This window comes from Procambarus clarkii, chromosome 71 (assembly GCF_040958095.1).
Source record: "Procambarus clarkii isolate CNS0578487 chromosome 71, FALCON_Pclarkii_2.0, whole genome shotgun sequence".
In the NCBI taxonomy this organism is placed as follows: domain Eukaryota; kingdom Metazoa; phylum Arthropoda; class Malacostraca; order Decapoda; family Cambaridae; genus Procambarus; species Procambarus clarkii.
This window is the reverse complement of record NC_091220.1, coordinates 16,436,939-16,458,699: the sequence shown is the minus strand read 5'-3', so window position 1 is coordinate 16,458,699 and position 21,761 is coordinate 16,436,939. Positions and strand designations below refer to the sequence as shown.

Sequence of the window (21,761 nt, the reverse complement as noted above, 5' to 3'; positions counted from 1 at the left end):
ACAATTGGCTGCCTGACAAACTAGGTGTAGCTTCTCTGCTGGCAAAGATCATTCTCCACTGGATGGTTTATCTCTCTCTATTTGCAGAGGGATTCTTCTGTTCCCTGTTCCCTTGTTTTGTACAGTGCAACCTTCATGCAGGGCTAAAATTCACAGAACTGGAAAAGTTGATTAAACTGGGCCATTTACATCATTTTGGGGTCATGGCCCTATTTGTTCCCTTCTTCCCTTTGTAACTTCCGGGGGTGATCTGTTTTTATATAGCATCAGGGCACCCGTTTTCCCCAACCACTGGGCATGGGGAGCGATGGGTGTGCCTTAAGTACACATATTTCCATGACAACCCAAATTATAATATATAATAAATGGTTAATACAATGGATTTTTTTTATTAGTTTTTTCTTATATTAGACATAGCACACAAAGGCAGGGGTTATCTTGAAAAGATTTCAAGGCGTAGCGTTCCCGCAGCCCGGTCCTCGACCAGGCCTCCTTTTTGTTACACAACCCCAGGAAGCAGCCCATAGCAGCTGTCTAACTCTCAGGTACCTATTTACTGCTAGGTAACAGGGGCATCAGGGGAAAGAAACTCTGCCCATTTGTTTCTGCCTCCACCGGGAATCGAACCTGAAACCTTAGGACTTCGAATCCGAAGCGCTGTCCACTCAGCTGTCATGCCCCTATCATTAAATAGGGGCTGTCAGGTGCACAATATATCATTGAAAAAGAACTAAGTCTGAAGGCAAAACAACAAACTATCTAAGCGGCAGGTATTTTGACTTTGACGACAGCATACATGGAAAAATATTTCAAAGCGAAAGAACCTTGCAAGGCCCCGGAGTGGGAGGGTTGTCATGTATGCGCATGGGGGTCCCTCCGGCCCCCGCCATACCCACTCATGGGCTCTGGCCAGGTCATCCACCCTCTTGTGAGAAACCATTCGGGGAAGTGGTACCCCTCAATGACGACCCTGCACAGGTAGTTAACTACCAGCTATCCTGACCACGGGTCAGAATATTTCACGGCTATATATATCACCTTGTGCACAAATTGCACTGTGATCTAGGACTAAGGTAGTCTGCCCTTTGAAGTGCACTTGGACCATATTCTGTAGAGGGACTATGTCCAGGTTAGGGCTTTCACAGAGCAGATCTTAAGGTCGCTCATGGTGAGGCCCATATCACGAAGCCCACATGCACTCTACCTGCACCATCCCCCTCTTCAGTTTAGGATGGTGGAAGAGGTGGATGCTGTGTGCTTACCAGTATACTCCCTGACCCATTGAAGAATCTCTGGGGTGCCGTACTTATTATGCTTGCTCTGATGTGGAATGTTATCAGCAGAGACCTGGGTGTCTAATATAAAGGCCTTGTCACTTTTGCAAGCAATGATGTTAAGCTTGCAGAAAGTCCTTCCATCTGGTATATGAACCTCACGTTCCAGCACAAAGCCTCTGCCACAAGCGGCCAGCTATGAAGCGGGTGATGTCGTCACGACCTTTCACACGAGCCCCCATGCATCTTGTAGGAGGCTTGGGATATGTGGCCCAGAGTCCCTGGTCTCCGGCAAGCGTCGCAGAGACCAGAAACCCCAGGTCTACCCCTAGCATCTCTAGACAGTGGCTACAGCATTTACTCTAATCTGGATGGCGTGGGCAAAATCTCCTCCACTTAGCAAATGGGTAAAAGACAAAGCCCACTTGTGGCAAGATGGAACCTCTCAAGCAGATTCAAAGCCGGCACTGTCAACCATGCTATAGAGTTTTTGCTTTCCGAACCCTAGAGCGCTCAGACTTACCGTTAGAAGGGGTTCCAGCGGCTGTAATCGGGTATGCCCATCGACACATTTGAGTTTGGAATGCGGCTAGGAGAGCCACTGTCACTACCACTGGATCCTCCAACTCAACCATCACCCAGAGCTGCTTGTTCTTTGGTAGGTGGATTGATGCTGCAAAGTCATGAATTCATAGTCCACCATCCTTTACGTCGGCATGGAAGTCCTTATCGTGGGGCAGTCATAGCCAGCCACGAACAGGCCTTCTGTAACCGCCTATCCAGCCGTTCCAATTCCGTCTTAAACACGTGTCCGAGAACAAGCCGGTGGTTAATTTTGGAAATTAGGTTGTTTAACCCTTGCACTGCTCACCTATTTTCGGTAAAAACGTCTTGGTGCAATTGTCAAGGACATATTTTTGTTATTTTTACAAATGTTCAGGTAAATTTAATGTCAAAATGTTTGCAAAGTCAACTATTTCCATTTCAAAACACAAATTGTAATGAAAACATTAAAAAACATTAAAATATAGTCAAATTAAAAAACAAAAAGCACAACTCTCTGAGCGCCTAAAGGCGCTTTGCGCAGTGCAGTGGTTAAGTAGGTATAGTCTCTGTTGGGGTTTGAGGGTGGGGTGGGGGGGGGCCTTGGTGATGTTGGTTAGACCCTCCTCAAACAGGGAACCATAGGACAAGCGTCTGCCTCTGACCCTGATAAGTATGCCTAAGTACAGGTACGTGTACACGTCTGCCACACTCATAGTATCAATGACATTGGTTCCGACAAAATATTATTACATTGATCCCCAGGGTAATGCAGTTCTCATATGTTGATTTTAGTTATTATCACCCAGTTTTATACAAATGATGTAAATATGTTTATACAGTTTGAATTCACTTTAACAAACTATTTGGGGTAAAGCCGATTTGTTGCATAATGGATTTTGTTTGATCCGTCTGACCCCTAGCAACCTCCCTTGCCTCCCAAGGTAAAAAAAAAAAACGACAGCTAACATTTACTGTACTGCATCTTGCAAACGAGTTGCATTGCAAAATGCTGTTTATAAGTCAATTGTTTGAAACTGAACCAGGCTTCCCATAAGAATAATAGTATTAATGAGGGATATGTTCCTTGACCACCAAAGATCATTACACGAAACCAATATTTTTGGGACAGATATTAAAACAAAAACAAAATAACACTGCCTATCATTTATCTGAATGGAAGTTATCTTGCTTGTAAAAGTTTTTGAAGAGTGAAAAGTTTTAATTAAATAAATAAGTGCAAATATTGGATATAGTCACTTGTAAATCATTGTACGAGTAAGCACTTCCCACCCTCCTTCCATCACTAGCCCTCTGCCCCACCCCACCATTGTGGACTTGGGAGAGCCACCAGTCTTAACTCTTGTCACTCTTAACACTCCCCAAGCCCCAGGCCAGGCTGGGGAGTAGAACAATTCCCACAACCCCGTCCAGGTACTGTCATCTTTCCACCAACACCACTACCTAAAGACTGTACACACCCAAAATCACTCCTGGCACCATGTAATGGTCTTTTTTTATTTTTGTTGATTCTTTATTGTAAATATTTATTTTGTTATGAAAATTATAATTTTATAGTACAGTGGTACCTCGACTTACGAATTTTTCGAGTTACGACCCCAATTTCGTCTGAAAATTTGATTCGACTTGTGACTTTTGCCACGACTTGCAACTTTGTTGATACACGTATGGGTCGATGGAACGCGTGGTTCCTGGTGGCACGGGCGACCCCGCTTCAGTTTATCAGACCGCCTGCTTAGTGACGATCGTGCTTGAATTCTTTGTAAAGAATTGAATTGTTTTTGTGCCTTTTTGAATTTTGAACATAAAAGTAATTATTATATATCATGCCATGAGTCCCAAGAAAGTCAGTGGTAAGGTTCAACCTAAGAAAATACTTGTGAGTAGAGGCAGTAGAGGATGTTCCTTCCTTGTTAGGAAAGTGTGTGAAGTATGGGAAAGTTTTGTTGAAAAAACTCACCCAGATAAAGCTGTAACAGGTCATTGCATTGACCTTTTAAATGACAATGTGATGTCTCACTAGAGACAAGTGTTAAAATGTAGGGAAAAACAAGTCTCCATGGAAAGGTTCTTAGTGAGAAAAAACAAGCAGTGAGCCACAACCAGGTCCTAGTGGTATGCAGGCAAAACATAGGAGAAAGAGTACCCTAGAGAGGTCATTACTGTCTGATGTTATAATGGAATGGAACTCTCCTTCCATATGCTAACAAGAGTCGTCAGTAAAGGTAAGCTATAACTTGTACATATTATAGTACTAAATATTTGTGTATATTAGGTATGAAATGTATTTTGAAGTTAATATTTTTGGGAGTGGGGAACGGATTAATTCAATTTACATTATTTCTTATGGGAAAATTCATTATGGGTTGCAAATTTTTGGGTGACGACCCATCTCTGGTAACGGATTGAATATGTAAACGGAGGGGCCACTGTAGTAAAGAAATTAAAAGAAATATCTTCATAATAACCCTGACATTCATTTTGGTAAGTACCTTTCTCTAACACCAAATGTTTGCATTTTCCTTACTTTAACAAAATAAGTTTTAAGAGGCTGGATCCTGAGAAATGCCTAACACTTAGGGCCAAATTTCTTTAGTCAGGTTTTGTTGGTAGTTGTCCATCACATGACCAGTTGAAATATAAATTTTGCTTAGTCAATTTTGCCCATAGAGCATGGGAAATAGTTAGGTAAAGAATGGTGACTTTTAATATTGCTACAATCACATTATTAATTATTTTCAAAGATGGATGTATCACAATGAGAAAGTGATGGAGCTTTGGTTAAACTATCAAGCATATTTTAAAGAAAATTCTATGGTTCATTTTCATTTTGAGTTTAGGGATTTGTTTACCCTGCTACCTCTAAGAATGAGGCTTCCAGGCTGGGGGTTGTGGGAAATCAGCTAAATGTGGTGAAATCTCTTCAGACAACTCTGTAGTTCATCATGTGATAGGTGCATAGAGAAAAAATTAGGGTTTGAAGGGTAACTTCTTTAATAGGCTTTGCTTACATTATTAATAACTTTTGTATATGAATAAAATATTACGAGAAACAGGCATAGCAGTATATTTTTCGTGTTATCTTAAATACACGATTTAAAGATACGAGTGGCTTTTGCAATAATTATTTCGGGCAGTTTTCCCCATAATAGACAATCGGGTAATTGTGCAATAATTTAATGCTGGTGATCTATTCCCCTTAAACATTTGAGCCACATTCACAACTTTTCATGGCTCCTATGATTTGCTCGACTAGTGTGTTACAAGGGCGCACTGTGCTTGTCGTTACATTTTTAAAGAACTCTGCAAATGACATAATTGGCTAAACTTGCATTTTTGAAAAGAGATATCGAAGAGCATTTTCAAAGGATACCTGATCAACCAGGCTGCGAGTAGCCACATCGTACAGCCTGGTTGATCAGACCAGCAACCAGGAGCGTTGATCCTTGGAATCATCAACAGATAGGCAGGTGTTCTGGAAACTTGCTAAGCGTTTATTTTTGTATTTGTTGAATAAATTCCTCCCGGGTAATCAGAGTTTATCCACCGTTATTCTTCCTTATCCTCATAGAAGACATTGACAGAGACTACGACGGCTCCTCCTGAGCCGTCGTAGTCTCTTGACCTGATTTTAGTCTTTCTCCCCCTCACCTCGGTATATGGTTTCCCATTTGGCTTGTGAAATCTTCCTCAAATCTGTGATTAGGTAGCTCTTTCCTCCAGCTTTAAGGTTGAAAAGCTTCAGGCTCTTCTCAGAGGGCAGGGACTCTTTATTTCTTTGGCCCTGGAGGGCAGTTTGTTCATTTGCAGCCTTCTTCTTTTCTGGCGAAGAATGAGTCAGTGAATTCTGGAGGTGGTCCTTTGGTGATTTGATGCTTGGTTAGTCCGGGGTGCATCATTTCTTGTATGTAGTGTGGGCCACCGGATCTAACTCTATGCACACTTTGTTGATCGACCCTGCTCCCTTGGTACACTGTTCCAGGGCACACATTTCTCAGGTCATCCACAGCGTCATTAAGTCTGTGGTCAACCCTTGAGCCCATAATGTTTGCAAGTACTCTGCATTGGTTGCAGTCTTTTCCAACATTTTCTGGGCTGATATTTGGGCTCAGAGGCTTTTTGCAATCTAACAGTCGTGGCAGCCCAGTATTTGGTTAATGTTCCTATTCCAGTCAGTCATGTGTTGAATTTTGGGTCTTGTCCCTTGCTTAGATTTTCTTATTTGTCATAGTGCATGCTGCCTTTCCTACCTGGTAAGTCCCATTTTTGTTCTATGTGGTTAGTTATCTTCAGGGTACCATTGGGGTACCCCACAAACCCAGCATTAAACATAACGAAATGCCTCTTTCTGGATGAGCCCTGGTGGCTCCCTGACTCACTTCTCCTCTACCAGGCTAGTCATTTCATCAGTGTGCTGTTCATCAGCTCCAGAACTGGCAAGGAAGAGGGCTACATTTGGAAACCTTGCCACCTGGTGGTGGCATTTGGTACTATAAGTTTCAAACCAAGTTTGAATGTTTCTCTTGATCTGTGTGAATCGTTTACAGGGTTGTTTGGCATTTTCATGGCATTGGTCTTTGTTAACCCTCCAGTTGTCTATAAAGTGTTGCTGATTTTCTGAATGCTTTGCTGATGTTGTGGCAAATTGTCACCTACTGTCTGCACCTGCACCTGTTTAAGTGAGCATACCAGGTTTTGGCTCTGGTCCTCGGTAGGCCAAACAGAACTCCTGCTTCTTATGTGACCCATTTCCGTGGAGCAATCTCGGCGCAATTCCTTGTGGGAGCCACCGGGGCACATCCAGAAAGAGGCTTTTCATTTAATTCAATGCTGGGTTTTTAATTTTGTGTATAATTTCGAGTTATTATTGACTTCCAGTAATATTTGTATAATAGTTTCTCGTATTTTAGTATTTTTGTTAAAATTGTTACTGATTTTATTAATATGTAAACTTAAACTAAAATTCCTTTGGGTAATGATGATCATTAATAAGACATGGTGGCATAATAATAGATTCACTTTTGGCTATTCTGTGTGTATTTTTTTAAATAATAGCATTTTGTGATATAAGTTGTCAAATATTATGTCGTATTTAGGTTTGATTAAAAGTTTTTAAAGCACTGTACAATAGTTTCAACTTCGATTAGGTGGATCATGGATGAAAACACAGCCGCCTCCCGACCCTCAGCCTCGGCGACAGCTTGGATGAACAATCCACACATCAAACATTTGTATGTTCCACTGAACAATTTGTACCAAACAATTTGTTTGGACCATCCAGGGATTCTTTAGAGTGAGGATGCACTATATTTTATCCATATTACCATCAGGGATATAAAACCAGACAATAATATCTAAATTCAATTTCTAATGATAGCCTCATTACCCAGAGAATCATCATATGATAAATGTACTTTAACCCCGGCACTGCCCTGCTTTATTTATGACAAAGCCGTGGTGTGCCAAAAATAGTGTGTTCCCCCACCCCCCTCACAATTTTTTTGTTTTTTGAATATTGTTCAAAATCCCTTTCCTGAGCATGTAAATGTAAAAAGTATTTTGAAAACTACTTACTTTGGCTGTAGCGAGGTGGAGAAACTGAAGGATGATGTCACCAGAACATGTTCGCCCATGCGGGAGGCTCCTGGAGGCGGTCGCGCGGGCGATTCAAGACTTGCGAGTTGCCACAAATATACCCATATTTTCGTCCATTTTTTCAATGCATTTTCACTGCTTTTTAATTACTATTTTATCGTATCTGATGCACGTGTGTCCTTTACAATAGGTACACAGTAGAACGTTCATACTGTTCCAAGGATTGTGGTACAAGTGTCACTAATGTGTTCACTAAAAATGTTTGTCACAATATTAGTGGTTCATTATTCAATTTATTTACACTATGTTCACTCACACACACTACACAGTTACACACTGTATTGCGCACACAGTACATGGGGAGTGAGTGATAAAGAAGCAGTCCATGTTACACAGCATGACTTTGCACTCAACACACCAGGTAAACACAGATTTTTGCTTCTGAGGTCTTCGTTCTCTGTGCTTGCAAACAAAGCACTCGTGTGTACCTTTGGCTTTAGTTCCTGTAAGTGGCATGTAGCCAATCTTGTGGAGTACGTTGTAGTCTTTACAACCCAGTCTGTCGGGAGTTACATGTGACATTATTGGCGCATGAACAACCGTCCTTACACTGTCTTCCTGGCCATACTTGATGAGTAATTGTGACAAGAGACCATGACTAAAAATACGAATTGGTGGTTTCTTGCCTGATTTAACCAAAAACATGTTGTAACAGTTCAACATTTACATCCACAAGGTGAAAGAATAATTTCTTTGTCCACTTTACACTTTTTTGAACACAATAGCACTAACATGTCACATTTACCTACCAATCTCATACCTGTATTAATATTTTAGTCAGTAACACAATCTGTCTTATTCAATTTCCCGTATCTTCCAAACCTCACTTTGCCACTGTCAAGCATTTCACCAGTGTGAATAGTTGTCAACCTATTACGTCTATCTTTCCAATGCCCTGATAAATTCTTGTTACATTTTCTTAGTTGACAATTGCCCACTTCAATACCAGTATCAAAAACTGGCATTTCTTTCCTATGTGTCTTCACAGTGCCACACACTTCCGTGTTATGTTCAAGCAGGAACTTTGTTAGCAAGAGGCTCGTATAATAATTGTCCATGTACAGAATGTGCCCCTTGTTCAGCAGTGGTTCCATGGGCATCTTCACCACACTGCCAGAAAACCTGTGAGGATCTTGAGAGGGTATGTCTATGTCTGTACCAGAATATACTATAATATACTACTGAAAACTCACACCCCAGAAGTGACTCGAACCCATACTCCCAGAAGCAACGCAACTGGTATGTACAAGACGCCTTAATCCACTTGACCATCACGACCGGACATAATGAGGTGATAGCCGAGGCTATTTGAACCACCCCACCGCCGGCACTCGGATAGTAATCTTGGGCATAGCATTTTACCAAATCACCTCATTCTTTGGGGCACACGTGAGGAACACAAATGCGTTTGTGTTCCTCACGTGTGCCCCAAAGAATGAGGTGATTTGGTAAAATGCTATGCCCAAGATTACTATCCGAGTGCCGGCGGTGGGGTGGTTCAAATAGCCTCGGCTATCACCTCATTATGTCCGGTCGTGATGGTCAAGTGGATTAAGGCGTCTTGTACATACCAGTTGCGTTGCTTCTGGGAGTATGGGTTCGAGTCACTTCTGGGGTGTGAGTTTTCAGTTGCATATTGTCCTGGGGACCATTCAGGCTTGTTCGCACTATAATATACTGTATATCCATAACCTTTCCTATTTCCCAGTCACACAGTACAAAGAATTTGAGGACAAAATAGTGCCATTTTGATGGGATATACTGCTTGAAAGCAAAACGTCCCTTGAAAAGAACTAGCGATTTATCAATCACAACATTCTGGCCTGGTACAAAGAAATCACAAAATTTGCGTCTGATGTCGCTGAACACTTTTTGTACTTTCCGAAGGCAATCATTTCAATAAACATTTGCATTGTTTTCAAAGTGTAGGCACCTTAGAAGTATCAGGAACTTGTCACGTTACATGTACTTGTTGAACACTGGAGTTGGAACAGCGCTGTCTTTGTTCTAATAATCCTGTATGACGTGCTTTTACAAAATATTTCATAGCATACACAGAGCAAAGAACAGATACAATTCAACCACAGTCGTGTACTTCCAATATATCATAAGTGAAGCTGGTAATAAGCCACTTGCAACAAGTTGCACTGCATACTAGTTGGTTTCATCAACAAGATGTTGATGAAACATCTTGTCTTGTCAAAATAAGCCATAAAATATTCACTTTCACTCATATCTTCACCAGTATCCGGGAAAGTGAGTGCAACACCAAAATCACTATTATCAAATCTTGGTGGCTCTGATCTGGTGGCTCTGTTTTCTTACACTAAATCTCTGTTGGCCAGGAACATAGTGACCAGTGAATGTAGATGTAGAGGGCACATTATCCTTAGTGTTATCATGGGTAGAGATACACCGGCACTTGGCAGGATTTGCTGAGACAGCAAATCTGCGTCTAGTAACACCACCATGGTAGCATCACTGAACCCAGGAAAAGTTATCATATAATATCACTTTCTTCAATACAGCAGATGACACAGGTGGTAATAATACTGGCAGGGGTGATGACCTGCAAGGCCAAAGTACACCTGGCACTTTCCCCTGTACTGGACACGCTTGCTGTATCCTCCTCATCTGTGTCTATATCTCTCATATCCAATACTTGTGTCAGGTCTTTATCGGGCCTTGGTTCCTCAACATCACTAACCTTATCTTCTTGAAACAATAAGTTCTGAATTTCAATATCAGACGGAGATTTTTCAACACTGTGTCCGACAGGGGACTGGGAGCTTGAGGCACATGCGTCAGCCATGGTTACTCACTCAAAACTGAGCCTACCCACAGTTCTGGGACATGCTGGGAATTTTTTTCAAAATGGCCACCACTCACTGGAGGCCTCAAGCCTCTATCTAGTACCCAACCTGCACTGATTTGAATCTTAGGATATTCACATATAGGATATCTTAGGGATCTTAGTTTTAGGATATTCGCCTGACAGCTGGGTGGACCGCGCTTTGGATACGTAGTCCTGAGGTTCCGGGTTCGATCCCCGGTGGAGGTGGAGACAAATGGGCAAAATCTTTCTTTCACCCTGATGCTCCATGTTACCTAGCAGTAAATAGGTACCTGAGAATTAGACAGCTGCTACGGGCTGCATCCTAGGGGGGAGGGGGGTGTAACAAAAAGGAGGCCTGGTCGAGGACCGGGCCGTGGGGACGCTAAAAGCCTTGAAATCATCTCAAGATAACCTCAAGAAGAATCCTAACATTGGACAAATGTCAGGTGGTGCGGTGCTGTGGTTAAGGGCAAAAGATTTAGGTCATGTCATCCCTTGCCCTTCACCTCTGGGGATTTGAAGGCAAGCTTCCTTAACCTTCTCATTTGTGAAGTCCCAAGCCTCAGGGATCAGACATGTCATCTTATACTGGATTTTCTTGTGGAAATGGATGTCCATTCTGTAATGCAACAACCTGAATTAGGCAAATGTACCCTAAGTGGGTCTTACCAGGTCCAAATATATCTGTAGGATATTTGTGCATTTATTTATCAATTCTGGCTATAAACCTAAGTATTCTATTTGCTTTTATGGTCTCAGGTCACTGCAAATCATGATCCCGCACTCCCAATTTTAACACCCAAATATGCATCATTTAGGTGAACAGTCTCCTTTTACTGGATGTACAAGATGTTCAGGCTCCTGGAGATAGACGTTTCTGCTTCGGCTTAGATTTTGGCAGTAACGTACACCAATGTTACTGGTGTACGTTGTGTCGTGCAGTTTCTCGATTAAGTGGTGGTTGCTGTGAACATTTCTACCTAGACTGGAACCATTGGGGTTGTATCTATTTTTTCCATCCAGTTTGGGGTCTACTTTCCATGCTTATCAAGCTGGAAAGCTTTGGGAGTGTATCATTCTCCTATCTTCAATGTGGCTGGTTCATCCCAGATTTTTCTCCTCAGTCTATTGTCACATTTATTGTATAGGTGACAGGTGTAAGTATTTCTAAGTTTCTCGTTTTCACTTTTCCTTGAGGCATCAGTATGAAATGACTAAACTGGCATTTTGTAAATTCTTGGCTCTCCAGCAGGAGTCTGCTGTTTTTAATGATCTCATGATTAGCCTTAAAGACTTGAGTAGTTGTTGAGAAATGACCAAAGATGAATACTGTCAGAGTGAGTTTCACTGTCTTATAACCTTTTGTTGCATTTAGGGCAGTTTACTTTATCATTTGGGGTATATCTGATCCCATGTACATCACATATCATAGAGAGGCACAGGGAAGATTACAAAGGTTCATATAACCAGTAGGCAAACAGCCTGGTGTTTTGTGGATCTGATCAGTAACGGCCATAGTGCAAGCTAGGAAAACCACTAAAACAAGCTCAGAAAGGGGGGGGGGTATTTAATTACACTCCACATTTTTTGGAGGAGCCTCTTGGTGACTTCCTGAAGCTATCTTGCTAAAATGGCTTATCCCTACTAAGTCACATCAGCCATAGGAGTCCTATATGGCCTTTCTGGGACCAGAACCAAACCCCATCACAGACATGGAATTGTTGTGATCACCCTCACTGAGAAAACATACAGTAAACAAAGCAATTCAGACAACGGCAAGGTTCACAAAAAATAAGCCGATTGACTCCACCGATGTCTCGCTCAGACCAATATGTTCACTCGAAGCAACAGGTAGCAGTACCCCAGGAGCACCAGGCTTCTGACCTACCCTTGTCTCAGTCCTGTCACTAATTTTTAGTGGATGCAGACCTCCTTCAGTTGGCAGCTGTAACAGGCCTCAATTCTTTTCAAGATAAGTGTTTGTCATCTTTTGGATTTCGTCCTCTGAAAGCCATTTATTCACTTGTGTGTTGTTCCTAACCATTAGTATTTACCTCATGTTCAGTACTGCCATCTTATTTCTTGAATTTTGACAGAGCTGCTCTTGTCATGTTAAGCATCTATGTCTCCTCTGCTCCATTTTGAAAGTTGTCACATGGTTTCTTTCACTGCCGGGCTAGCTTAGGCTCCATGTATTCACTTAGTTGTGCTTGCGGAGGTTGAGCTCTGCGGCCTGCCACAGAAAGCGTGCTGTGCTGTCTTGGTCGCTTGATAAGGTGTTAGTGTTTGTTTCTTCCCCTGGGTTCACAGTTTCCCCTTTGGTCTGGGTTATGTTTGCCAAGGCTCTGATCTTGTTGACTCTTGTCTTAAGTTCAGGTTGGGGAGCTTTGTGCTCTTCTCCAGAGGTGTGGGTTCTGTTCTTGTGGCCCTGGTTAGTGATTTCTTTGTTTGCACCCTTCTTTTTTATTTGGGGGGGGGGGTAAAAATAAAGACAGATGGTGGGGCATTGTTAGTTGATGCTTGGTTTGTCTGGCTGGGAGTGCATTATTTACCGTGTCCAGTTGTGACAGTTGTGTGTAGCATCATTGAACCTAGCCAGCCTGCAGTGTTCCCTCAGGTCCATGAAGTTCGCATGTATACAGATTTGACCACTGTGTACACTAACATGTGGTCTGATATTCAGGCTTGAGGCTTTTGGAGGTCTTAACAGGGTCCAAATGGCTCATTCTCTGGTCAATGTTTTTATCCCCAGCGAGCTTGTGTTGCTCTGGGATGAATTTCTTGTCCCGGCATTTCATCTTTGTGGGTGTTGCTGCTCTCCTCCCTGGTAACTTCCATATTTTCCTTCTACTCTGTTGTTAGATAGCTTTAAGGAATCCACCAAGAGGCTCTTCTAGAAAACCAGTGTTGATTGTTATGAAATGCCTCTTTCTGGTAGGGCCTCAGTGGCTTCCTGGTACCCTCCCTCCTTCCCTACCAGCTACCAGGTGTAGGTGTATCGGTTCTAGGACTATCAGCTTCTGACTAAGATAAAGATAGTACAGAAGCCTTGGAGCTCCGTTGGTACTATCACTTGTTGCCAGTCATTTACATCAAGGGGGTGTTCGAACTTGTTTCCAGTAAATAATTTGCAGAGTCTGGCTGTTTCAATGCTTCATTGTCTGCGAACCTTGCAGTTGTCTGTATTGCGTCATTTACTTTCAGGATGTTTTCTCAGTGAGGGTGATTGTAACAATTCCCCTCTGCCTGTGTGAGGGAGGCCAGACTTTGGCTTTAGTCCCTGGAAGGTCAAACAGGACTCCCATGGCTGATGTGACTTCGTAGGGAAAAGCCATCTGTGTGAGATAGCTTCAGGGAGCCACCGAACTCCTACCAGAAAGTGGCATTTCACTACATGCAATGCTGGTCTTTTACAACCACTCACCCCAGCAACTGGAAGATGCTGTGCCAAATGGAATCAGTTAAATTATGGCAGTATAAAGAATCTTAGTTCTTTTACCTGTGTAGGCTGTGTGCATATTCCAGAGCCCTGGGCAGTGATTGGCCAATTATCATATCACAATAGTCCTAACCCTAATGTAAATACAATACTACAAACTGACTTCAAAGCACAATATTTTTTTATTATTTAGAATAAACCTTCCTTGTTTAATTATTTAATTTCTGAATATATGACTTTAATATAACAATAAAGCTATTTAACCAGTGCACTGCACAAACTGCGATATCATGGTTAAAGGGTGTGCATCTAAAGCATGTCACGTTTGTTAGTACAGTATATCATAAAAGTCAAAACCCCTGAGGGTAAATGGGGCTTGCAAACTGTTCCTCGGGACTCTAGTAAACAGACTCCATCTTGACAAAATTATCTGCATCCCTGGTGACTGTAAAAGCCTCAGTATTGCCAGTGTGACCAAAGCTGGAACTTGCACTACGTACCAGTTGAAGATTCCGGGGGGGTTACCCACGACTCGGTCTTTGACCAGGCCTCCTGGTTGCTGTTGTGATCCACCAGGCTGTTTGTTGCAGCTGCTCACAGCCTGACATATGAGTCACAGCCTGGTTGATTAGGTAACTGCTCAGCTGGAATACGTCTCTGCAAGTCGGGTCCATAGCAACACTTAATAATAATTAGTCAAATAAGTACCTGCAATTATTTTATGATGATAGTATCATAGATGATGCTGGCTTTAATAAAAACTATGCACAAGGTTCAGATATCAGTGAACACATTGCTAGTTATGGTGTTCACAGCAGGAGGCAGACACAGAACAGGGCTGAGGTTTCATTCAGCTACGCATCATGCAAAGTGAGCACATGTTCCTTTAGAAAATTTTCTTGTGGAAAAAGGATTACTATTCATGATTTAATGGCATGAATTTGATGATAATAGGAGTGTTGTAGTAATAATAGCAATGTGCATAGTATGTTGTAGGTATTGTGCTGCATCAGATGATGTCGTCCGCTAGAGTAGCTAGTCGTAGCGTGTAGCCATATGCTGTACGTACTGTGATAAGATTTCATTACCACACCCACCAAAATTACATGGTGGTTCATTATGGTTTATAAAAATATAGATAGCTATGTATGATGTGTGTATATAGTGTAATAACAGCAAAAACTCTGTTTTATTGTTTTAAGAAACGAATGTCACTACATATGAGCAACATATTTTTTAGCATAGCGATGTTCCACACATTTACTATAAATTCCTCAAATTACACAACTATTGAATAATATTACTGCAAATAGGCTAGTTAAAAAAACATTTAGAAACATTGAAATAATATTGCAAAATTATAGTCCTGGCAACTCCTGCCCAACGGGGCAGCTGGTGCAAGTATCGCCAAGTGCCAATTCACCCAACGCCCATAAATTGCTAAACTTCCCTCCTCTATCGTGGCCAAAGTACTTCGCATACAATAAATAAATATATATATATATATATATATATATATTTTTCTGTGGGGAGCCCCTACGGCTCCCTGGAGCTTATCGGGCTAATGTATGTTATGTTAGACCGGGACATTAGCTAAGGAGTTCAGACCTACCAGGGACCAGCGCCAGAACCTGGCCCCTTCAGAGAGGTTTCAGGGAGCAATGGCCCTGGAAAACCCCATATGGTTGGGGGTTTTCCTTATCTGCCATCGACCGGGGTTAGGCACCCAGAAAGGTAGGCGTAACAAAACAAACCCCACATGGTAAGAAACTACAACAAAAACCGAACAGAGAGGTAGAAAACTCCCTACAATCCCAAGGAAACAAGCAAACATCACACTTTACTGCCGCGCCGATCGTCCGCGCAGCCCTCCCCACCCCGGGAGGGGGAGGGGGGAGCCCCGGACCTACCGCGCCGGCTGCCAAGCTCCAGTTCGTTCGCTAATGTCAACCGGGATTGACGCTTCTCTGGCCTCAGTTTCCTAGGCGGTGTTTGCCTTGTGTGGCGTTCACTGCCGTGTGTTGTGGTGTGCGGTGGCCAGGAGTACTTCATCAGTGCCGGGGCTGCATGTGCTTAGTGGCTGACTTCCCTAAGCGCCCTGTGAGTACTGCCCTTGCGTAACAGGGTTATCTTCCCTGGGGCGTTCGGGAACCATTCCCGTAGAGGTTCTTGCTGCTCGGCATTTGCCTCGCCCTTGGGGCCAGCTGGGGCTTGGGGCCCTTGTTTGGCCCTGGGTAGGGATTGGTATTGTGCTGGTTAGGGCGTCAAGGTGTTGCGCAGCCTGCCACCTAAGCGGCGGCCGGTTTCTGTTGCCTCTGGAGACGGTGTACTTTTGCGGGGTTTTTCTTTTGTTTTTCATTTTCTTGCCTGGTGGGGGTCTGCCTAAGGTGGTTATAGTTCCACTGGTAGTGTTTGGCGGCCCTCTGCTAGGCCCCCGTGCTTGTACACGTCTCAGGGGTTTTCAGTGCTATAATCTACCCTCTTGTTATGTTTGGGTTTCTTAACCGGTTAGCAACACCTTGCCCGGGCTTCCCGTAGTTGTTACCCTACGGGCCCTGGAAACCCCTGTCTGGGCTCGGGGGACCATTGAATGTGTCTTCCGGGTTCCAACCCGTCTTGAACGGGATCGTTGGTTGCTGTTCCCTTGTCTCCGGGTGACAGTCGCCATTTTTACCTCCGTCATGCTGCCTGTTGGGTCACTGACACCTTGACCCGGAGTCTTGCGAGTGATTCTCTGCTTGTTCTCCAGTACTCTCCTGATGTTATTACTGTTCAGAGTACAGGCGGCATCCGTGTTGCAAGCTAGGTTAGGTTGCTGCAACATGCTAGGTTGGTTTCCCACTCGAATGCCCCGTGGCCGCCCCGTTTGGTTAGGTGCTGCTCGCCCCTTTCTCTCCATGTTCCCGGCTCCGGACCGTCTGCGGGTTTCGGGGTCGGGGCGGGGTTCAGTTGCGGCAGAGACTCGGGCGGTTTTCGGGGGATGCCCCGTTCGGGTTGGGGACGGAGGTTTGAGCCTGTACCTCCTGCCAAGGCTTCTGGGTCTTACCAGCGGCCCTTTCTTGTTGCCTTTCCCATGGACTCTTGCTTTCCTTTAAGGGCGGAGGGTTTGGAGGACGGCTCTGCCCCGGGGCCTCTGTTGTTGGTTCCCGGGGCTGTGGGGGTTGCCTGCTAGCAGTTCTGGGGCGGTTTTGCCCCTTCAGGGGTTTTTCTGCTGTTGGGCGTCGTTTTTCGCCCTTCCAGTCTGCTAGCTTCCCACATTTGCTGGCGTGTTTTTGTGTATTCAGCGTCAGTCACAGCCCCTGTTGGCGGCCATTTTCGTCTGCCGGTTTCCCGGCGTGGCCACCAGGGCGGCGTTGCGGTTTGTTTACATGCGTCTGGGTGTGCGAGCGAGCGTCTCTGGTGAGTTTTCAAAACATTTGCAGGGTTTTTGTTCTGTTGTCGTTTCTTTGTTTTTCTGGTGTTTTCTTGCCGTTGCCTGTTCCTCTGGGAACGTTTGGGTGTTGATTTTGGGTCTGAGCCTCTGGGTTTAGGCTCAGTGCCCCTGGCTGGTATGCTTGCTCCCACACCTTGCCCCTCGGTTTTCGGTCTGTTGGGACCGTTTTCCCAGGGCGTTCTGCTGGGGTCTGTGCTTTGCCTTTTAGTGGTGTTCTCCGCCGGCAAATGTGGTGGTTTGGGCTCCCCCTGGTTCGATTCTGGGTTCCTTTGGGTTCCTTGGTTTCGTTCTGGAGGTTTCTTCCTCTTGGGCCCCCTTTTGTGGGTTCAGGGGACTTTGTTTCCTCGAGTGACCCGGTTCTGCCTTTTGGGGTTCCGGGGTCTTCCTGGCTTGCAGACTGAGCTTTTTGGGTCTTGGCACATGTTGTGGTTGTGCTGGGACTTTGTGGTTTTGCTGTCGAGGTGGGCCTTTGGATGCAGTTTTGTGCCTTCTTTGCCTGGCCGGCGTAGTGCTCTTTGCCACTAGTCGGCGCCTTGTGCTTTTACAATATATGTCCTCACCTAGTTGTGCTTGTGGGGGTTGAGCTCTGGCTCCTTGGCCCTGCCTCTCAACCGTCCGTCAACAGGTGTGTCGGTTCCTGTGCCTCTTGGGCTCTGTCATGTCTCCATGTGACATTGTATGGGGGTCAGCCTCGTTACTTGTGTGAGGAGTCGCCACATTACTTCTTAGTGCTTTCCCGTTCCCATTCTGACACTCAAAAAAAAAAAAAAAAAAAAAAAAAAAAAAAAAAAAAAAACTTTAATTCTATCTGTGGCTCTTTTGGGTACTCAGTTTCCACCTGTGTCCCCTAGTGCGTGTGCCCCTTGTGTTACATAGCCTGTCCTTCTCAACCCTGTCGATTCCCTTGGGTATCTTGTATGTGGTGATCAGGTCTCCCCTCACTTCCTCTTCCAGCGAAGTGTGGTTTCATTCCCGTAGTCTCTCCTCATGACTTCGGTAGTGTGCTTTTTCTTTCTGAAGGGGTTCTGTTCCCTTCTCTGTTGACTGGGCGCTGGGGGAGCAGCTTGCTCTGTTGCCTCTCGCTTGGTCCCGCTGTTGGTGGGCGCTTTGGGTTGTCTTCCGGCCTCTGCTGGCGTCGGAGGACGGCTTCTCCCCCTTGGGGGGGGTTCAGAGCTGGCGGGGTGGGCTTCTTCCCTGCGCTTCGTCATTTCCTCTTCGTGGGTGCGTGGGGCGTGGTCGATCCGCCCCATCCTTCTGAGCTTCCCGTCTGCTCTTTGCAGTCATGAGCTTTTCCCGTCTGCTCTTTGCAGTCATGAGCTTTTCCAGTCAGCAGTTCTTCTGGACTACTTCCGTCTGCGCCCTGGATCCTCTGCCCTGCTCGGAGGACTGTTGTCTCCTGTTTGGATTCTGTTAGGGCCGGGTGCATGGATGGTGGTCCTGGACCTCCAGGTCACTTCTTGGCACGTTCCTCTCCAGTTTTCTGGGGCTAGCACGGTTGGTAATTACCTATGTGTACTTACCTAAGTGTAGTTACAGGATGAGAGCTACTCTCGTGGTGTCCCGTCTTCCCAGCACTCTTTGTCATATAATGCTTTGATTATAATTGTCATATTGTCCTATAATGATTGTCATGTCATAATATGTCTTAATATGATTGTCATACAATGCTTTGGTGGTGGGGCTTCAGGTTTGCTGTTTTTATTGCATTCCCTATTTTGTGAGGGGCACTTTGTATACTCTTTGCGTCTTTACCGGATCTTAGTGCCCTGTCTGCGTCTGAGATTCGGTGTCTGGCCTACCTCGACGACTGGCTGGAGTGGGCTCCCAGTCAGTCCGCTTGTCTGCTCGCCAGGGGATGGTTCTTTCCAGATCGCTGGGTTTGGTTTCCTGGTGATCTGGAGGTTTTACCTTCTGTTTCCGTCCCGGGTTCGGACCTGGGCCTCGTTTCAGGCTCTAGGGCCCCTCATTGTCTTCCCTCCAGAAGTGTTACTGTGGCTGTGGTCCCGCCTTTGGCTGTTCAGGAGGGGGTCCCGGGTTGCTCAGCGGTTGCTTGGGCGGTTGTGCGGGAGTTTGCACTTCGGCGTGCTTGTCTGCCCGCGGAGTCGGGTTTGGCTCCGGCGTCGGTTGGTTCCTACGGAGACTCCACTTCCGCCTCTTGCATTCCTTGGGTTCCTCTGGGGATCTGGTGTTGGTGCTGCGTCACCAGCTTCCTCTTTGGGGTTTTCGGGGTTCCGTGCCTTGGCAGCTCCCCGAGCCTTCGCTCGATGTGTTCACGGACGGGTCGTCTCTCGGCTGGGGCTTTGTGACCAGTGCTCACCAGGTCGGCCGAGGTTGATGGAGTCTGTCTGTCCGTCGGGCTCACAGCCCGGTTCAGGTGTTCATGGCTGTCTGGTTTGCGCTTCGGAGGGTTGGGGTCACTAGGTACTCTACCATTCAGCTCTGTTTGGACTGTTCTCTGGTGGTTCTTGCCGGAACCACAGGGGGTTTGGTTAACCGTGTGGTTCGTGTCCGGGGTGTGTCCTGCGTCCTGGTGGACAGCTGTCTCGGTTCATTCCTCTTCGTGGGTTGGCCAGTCGTCGCCGATTCGTTTTGTTGGCTCTGTTGGGCTTATGGACTCCTGGCCATGGACGTCTTCGGGTCGGCGTGGTCTAGGCGTCGCCCGTTTTGTGGCGCCCTTCCCACCTGCGAGGACTTCACGGTGGAGGCTTTCGGCAGGCCTGGTCGAGGTGGGGGGTACCTGTACCTCTTCTCCCGGTCCAGCTGTTGCTTCGGGTTCTGGCTCGGTTGCAGCCCATTCCCACGAGAACAGTCCTTATGGTTCCACGGTGGCCGGCCCGGCCTTCTTTTCAGACGCTGCTTGATAGGTGTCCGTACCCGGGGCGTTTTTCTTGAGGCTTCGCCTCTTTCAGCAGGCCGAATCGGTCCTGTCCGTGACTGGTTCGGCCTTCTCTTTGGCTCTTCGCGTCTGGTATTTTGACGCAGGTATCGCCATCTCTATGGTGTTCAGGTGGCTTTGTTGACGGTGTCCCACCTGCGAGCTTCGTCTTGGAGACTGTATGTCGTTTATTACGTTTTCTCGCGTTTGTTTCCCCTCCGGCCTGCTCATGAGTCACCTGAGCCATCCTGGTCCTTGTTCAGGGTGCCTTCTTCTCTTCCCCTCAGTTTGTGGTAGCCCCTTCGGTTTCAGTTTCCTCCTCTTTGGTACTGGTGGTAGCTTTATTGGTGTGCAGCTTTTCTCTGTCCTGGCGACGGTCGAGACGGCTGCTTTCCGGAGGGGTTCTTGGGGTATTGGTACTTGTTTGGTTTGGCCGGGGGGTGCGTCCTGTGTTGTCCAGTTGTGCTTTTTGCTGTTGCCGGCGTACTGTGCCTGGGGATGCGCTGTGGTTGATCCGGTTCCTTCGTTCCCTGTTTTCAGGGCTCGTGTCTCCCGGGTCGTCCGCAGTGTTTTCCTTCTTCCTGCGGTCTGTCTTTGCGCCCGTGCTGTTCAGACGTTTGCAGCAATTCTGCTGTGTTGGTGACGTCTCGGGCTCATTTCGGGCGCAGGGAATTGTGGGTCGCACAGGTTTTTGGCCGCCCATCCATATGTGCGTCTGTTCTTGGGCGTTCTTGTTGCCTTGGGTCGCAGGTTTGCGACCGGTTGTCTTGGCTTTGCGTTGCAGAGTTTGTGGCGGCCGCCTCCCGGGTTAGCCCTTTCTTTTCCTTCTCTTTGGGTATGAAGCTCCAGGGAGCCGTAGGGGCTCCCCACAGAAAACCAGCGTTGAATGTAATGAAACGCCATTTTCTGGGTGAGCCCCGGAGGCTCCCTGGTAACCCTCCCTCCCACCGGTCGGCGGTTTTTTCGCGTTGGTTGAAGCTTAGCTTCCGAACTGGAGCTTGGCAGCCGGCGCGGTAGGTCCGGGGCTCCCCCCTCCCCCTCCCGGGGTGGGGAGGGCTGCGCGGACGATCGGCGCGGCAGTAAAGTGTGATGTTTGCTTGTTTGCTTGTTTCCTTGGGATTGTAGGGAGTTTTCTACCTCTCTGTTCGGTTTTTGTTGTAGTTTCTTACCATGTGGGGTTTGTTTTGTTACGCCTACCTTTCTGGGTGCCTAACCCCGGTCGATGGCAGATAAGGAAAACCCCCAACCATATGGGGTTTTCCAGGGCCATTGCTCCCTGAAACCTCTCTGAAGGGGCCAGGTTCTGGCGCTGGTCCCTGGTAGGTCTGAACTCCTTAGCTAATGTCCCGGTCTAACATAACATACATTAGCCCGATAAGCTCCAGGGAGCCTCCGGGGCTCACCCAGAAAATGGCGTTTCATTACATTCAACGCTGGTTTTTTTAAGTTTCCTGTGATCAGAGAATGCACTTTAACAATATTAGAAAGAAAAACAGATTTTGGGAATATGTTTTTTTTTCCGCATACCACAGTATTGTCATATTTGATTAACAAGCAGTGCATGGGTTAAAGTCATTTTTGTATAACTCCGAGTAACCCCAGGCTGTCCTACATGACCATTAAATTATAACATGAAACCACACAAATGTTTAATATGTAAAATAATTTGTATTTTTCAGTTAAAA

General features: G+C 45.7%; 1 protein-coding gene across 12 annotated transcripts in view; it reads left to right on the top strand.

Moving 5' to 3' along the window:
* Positions 1–21,761, top strand: part of Hipk (Homeodomain interacting protein kinase) — a 101,834-nt gene that overhangs the window by 68,548 nt on the left and 11,525 nt on the right. For 6 of the 12 annotated variants that reach the window (XM_045726333.2, XM_045726330.2, XM_045726328.2 and 3 more), the window contains one exon: positions 6,986–7,069. The exons of 4 other annotated variants lie outside the window; for them this stretch is intronic. In XM_045726333.2, the coding sequence (XP_045582289.1) occupies positions 6,986–7,069 (84 nt within the window). Of the gene's footprint in view, positions 1–6,985; positions 7,132–21,761 lie in introns of all 12 variants that reach the window. 2 more of the 12 variants (XM_045726332.2, XM_069312104.1) reach the window with 1 other exon arrangement.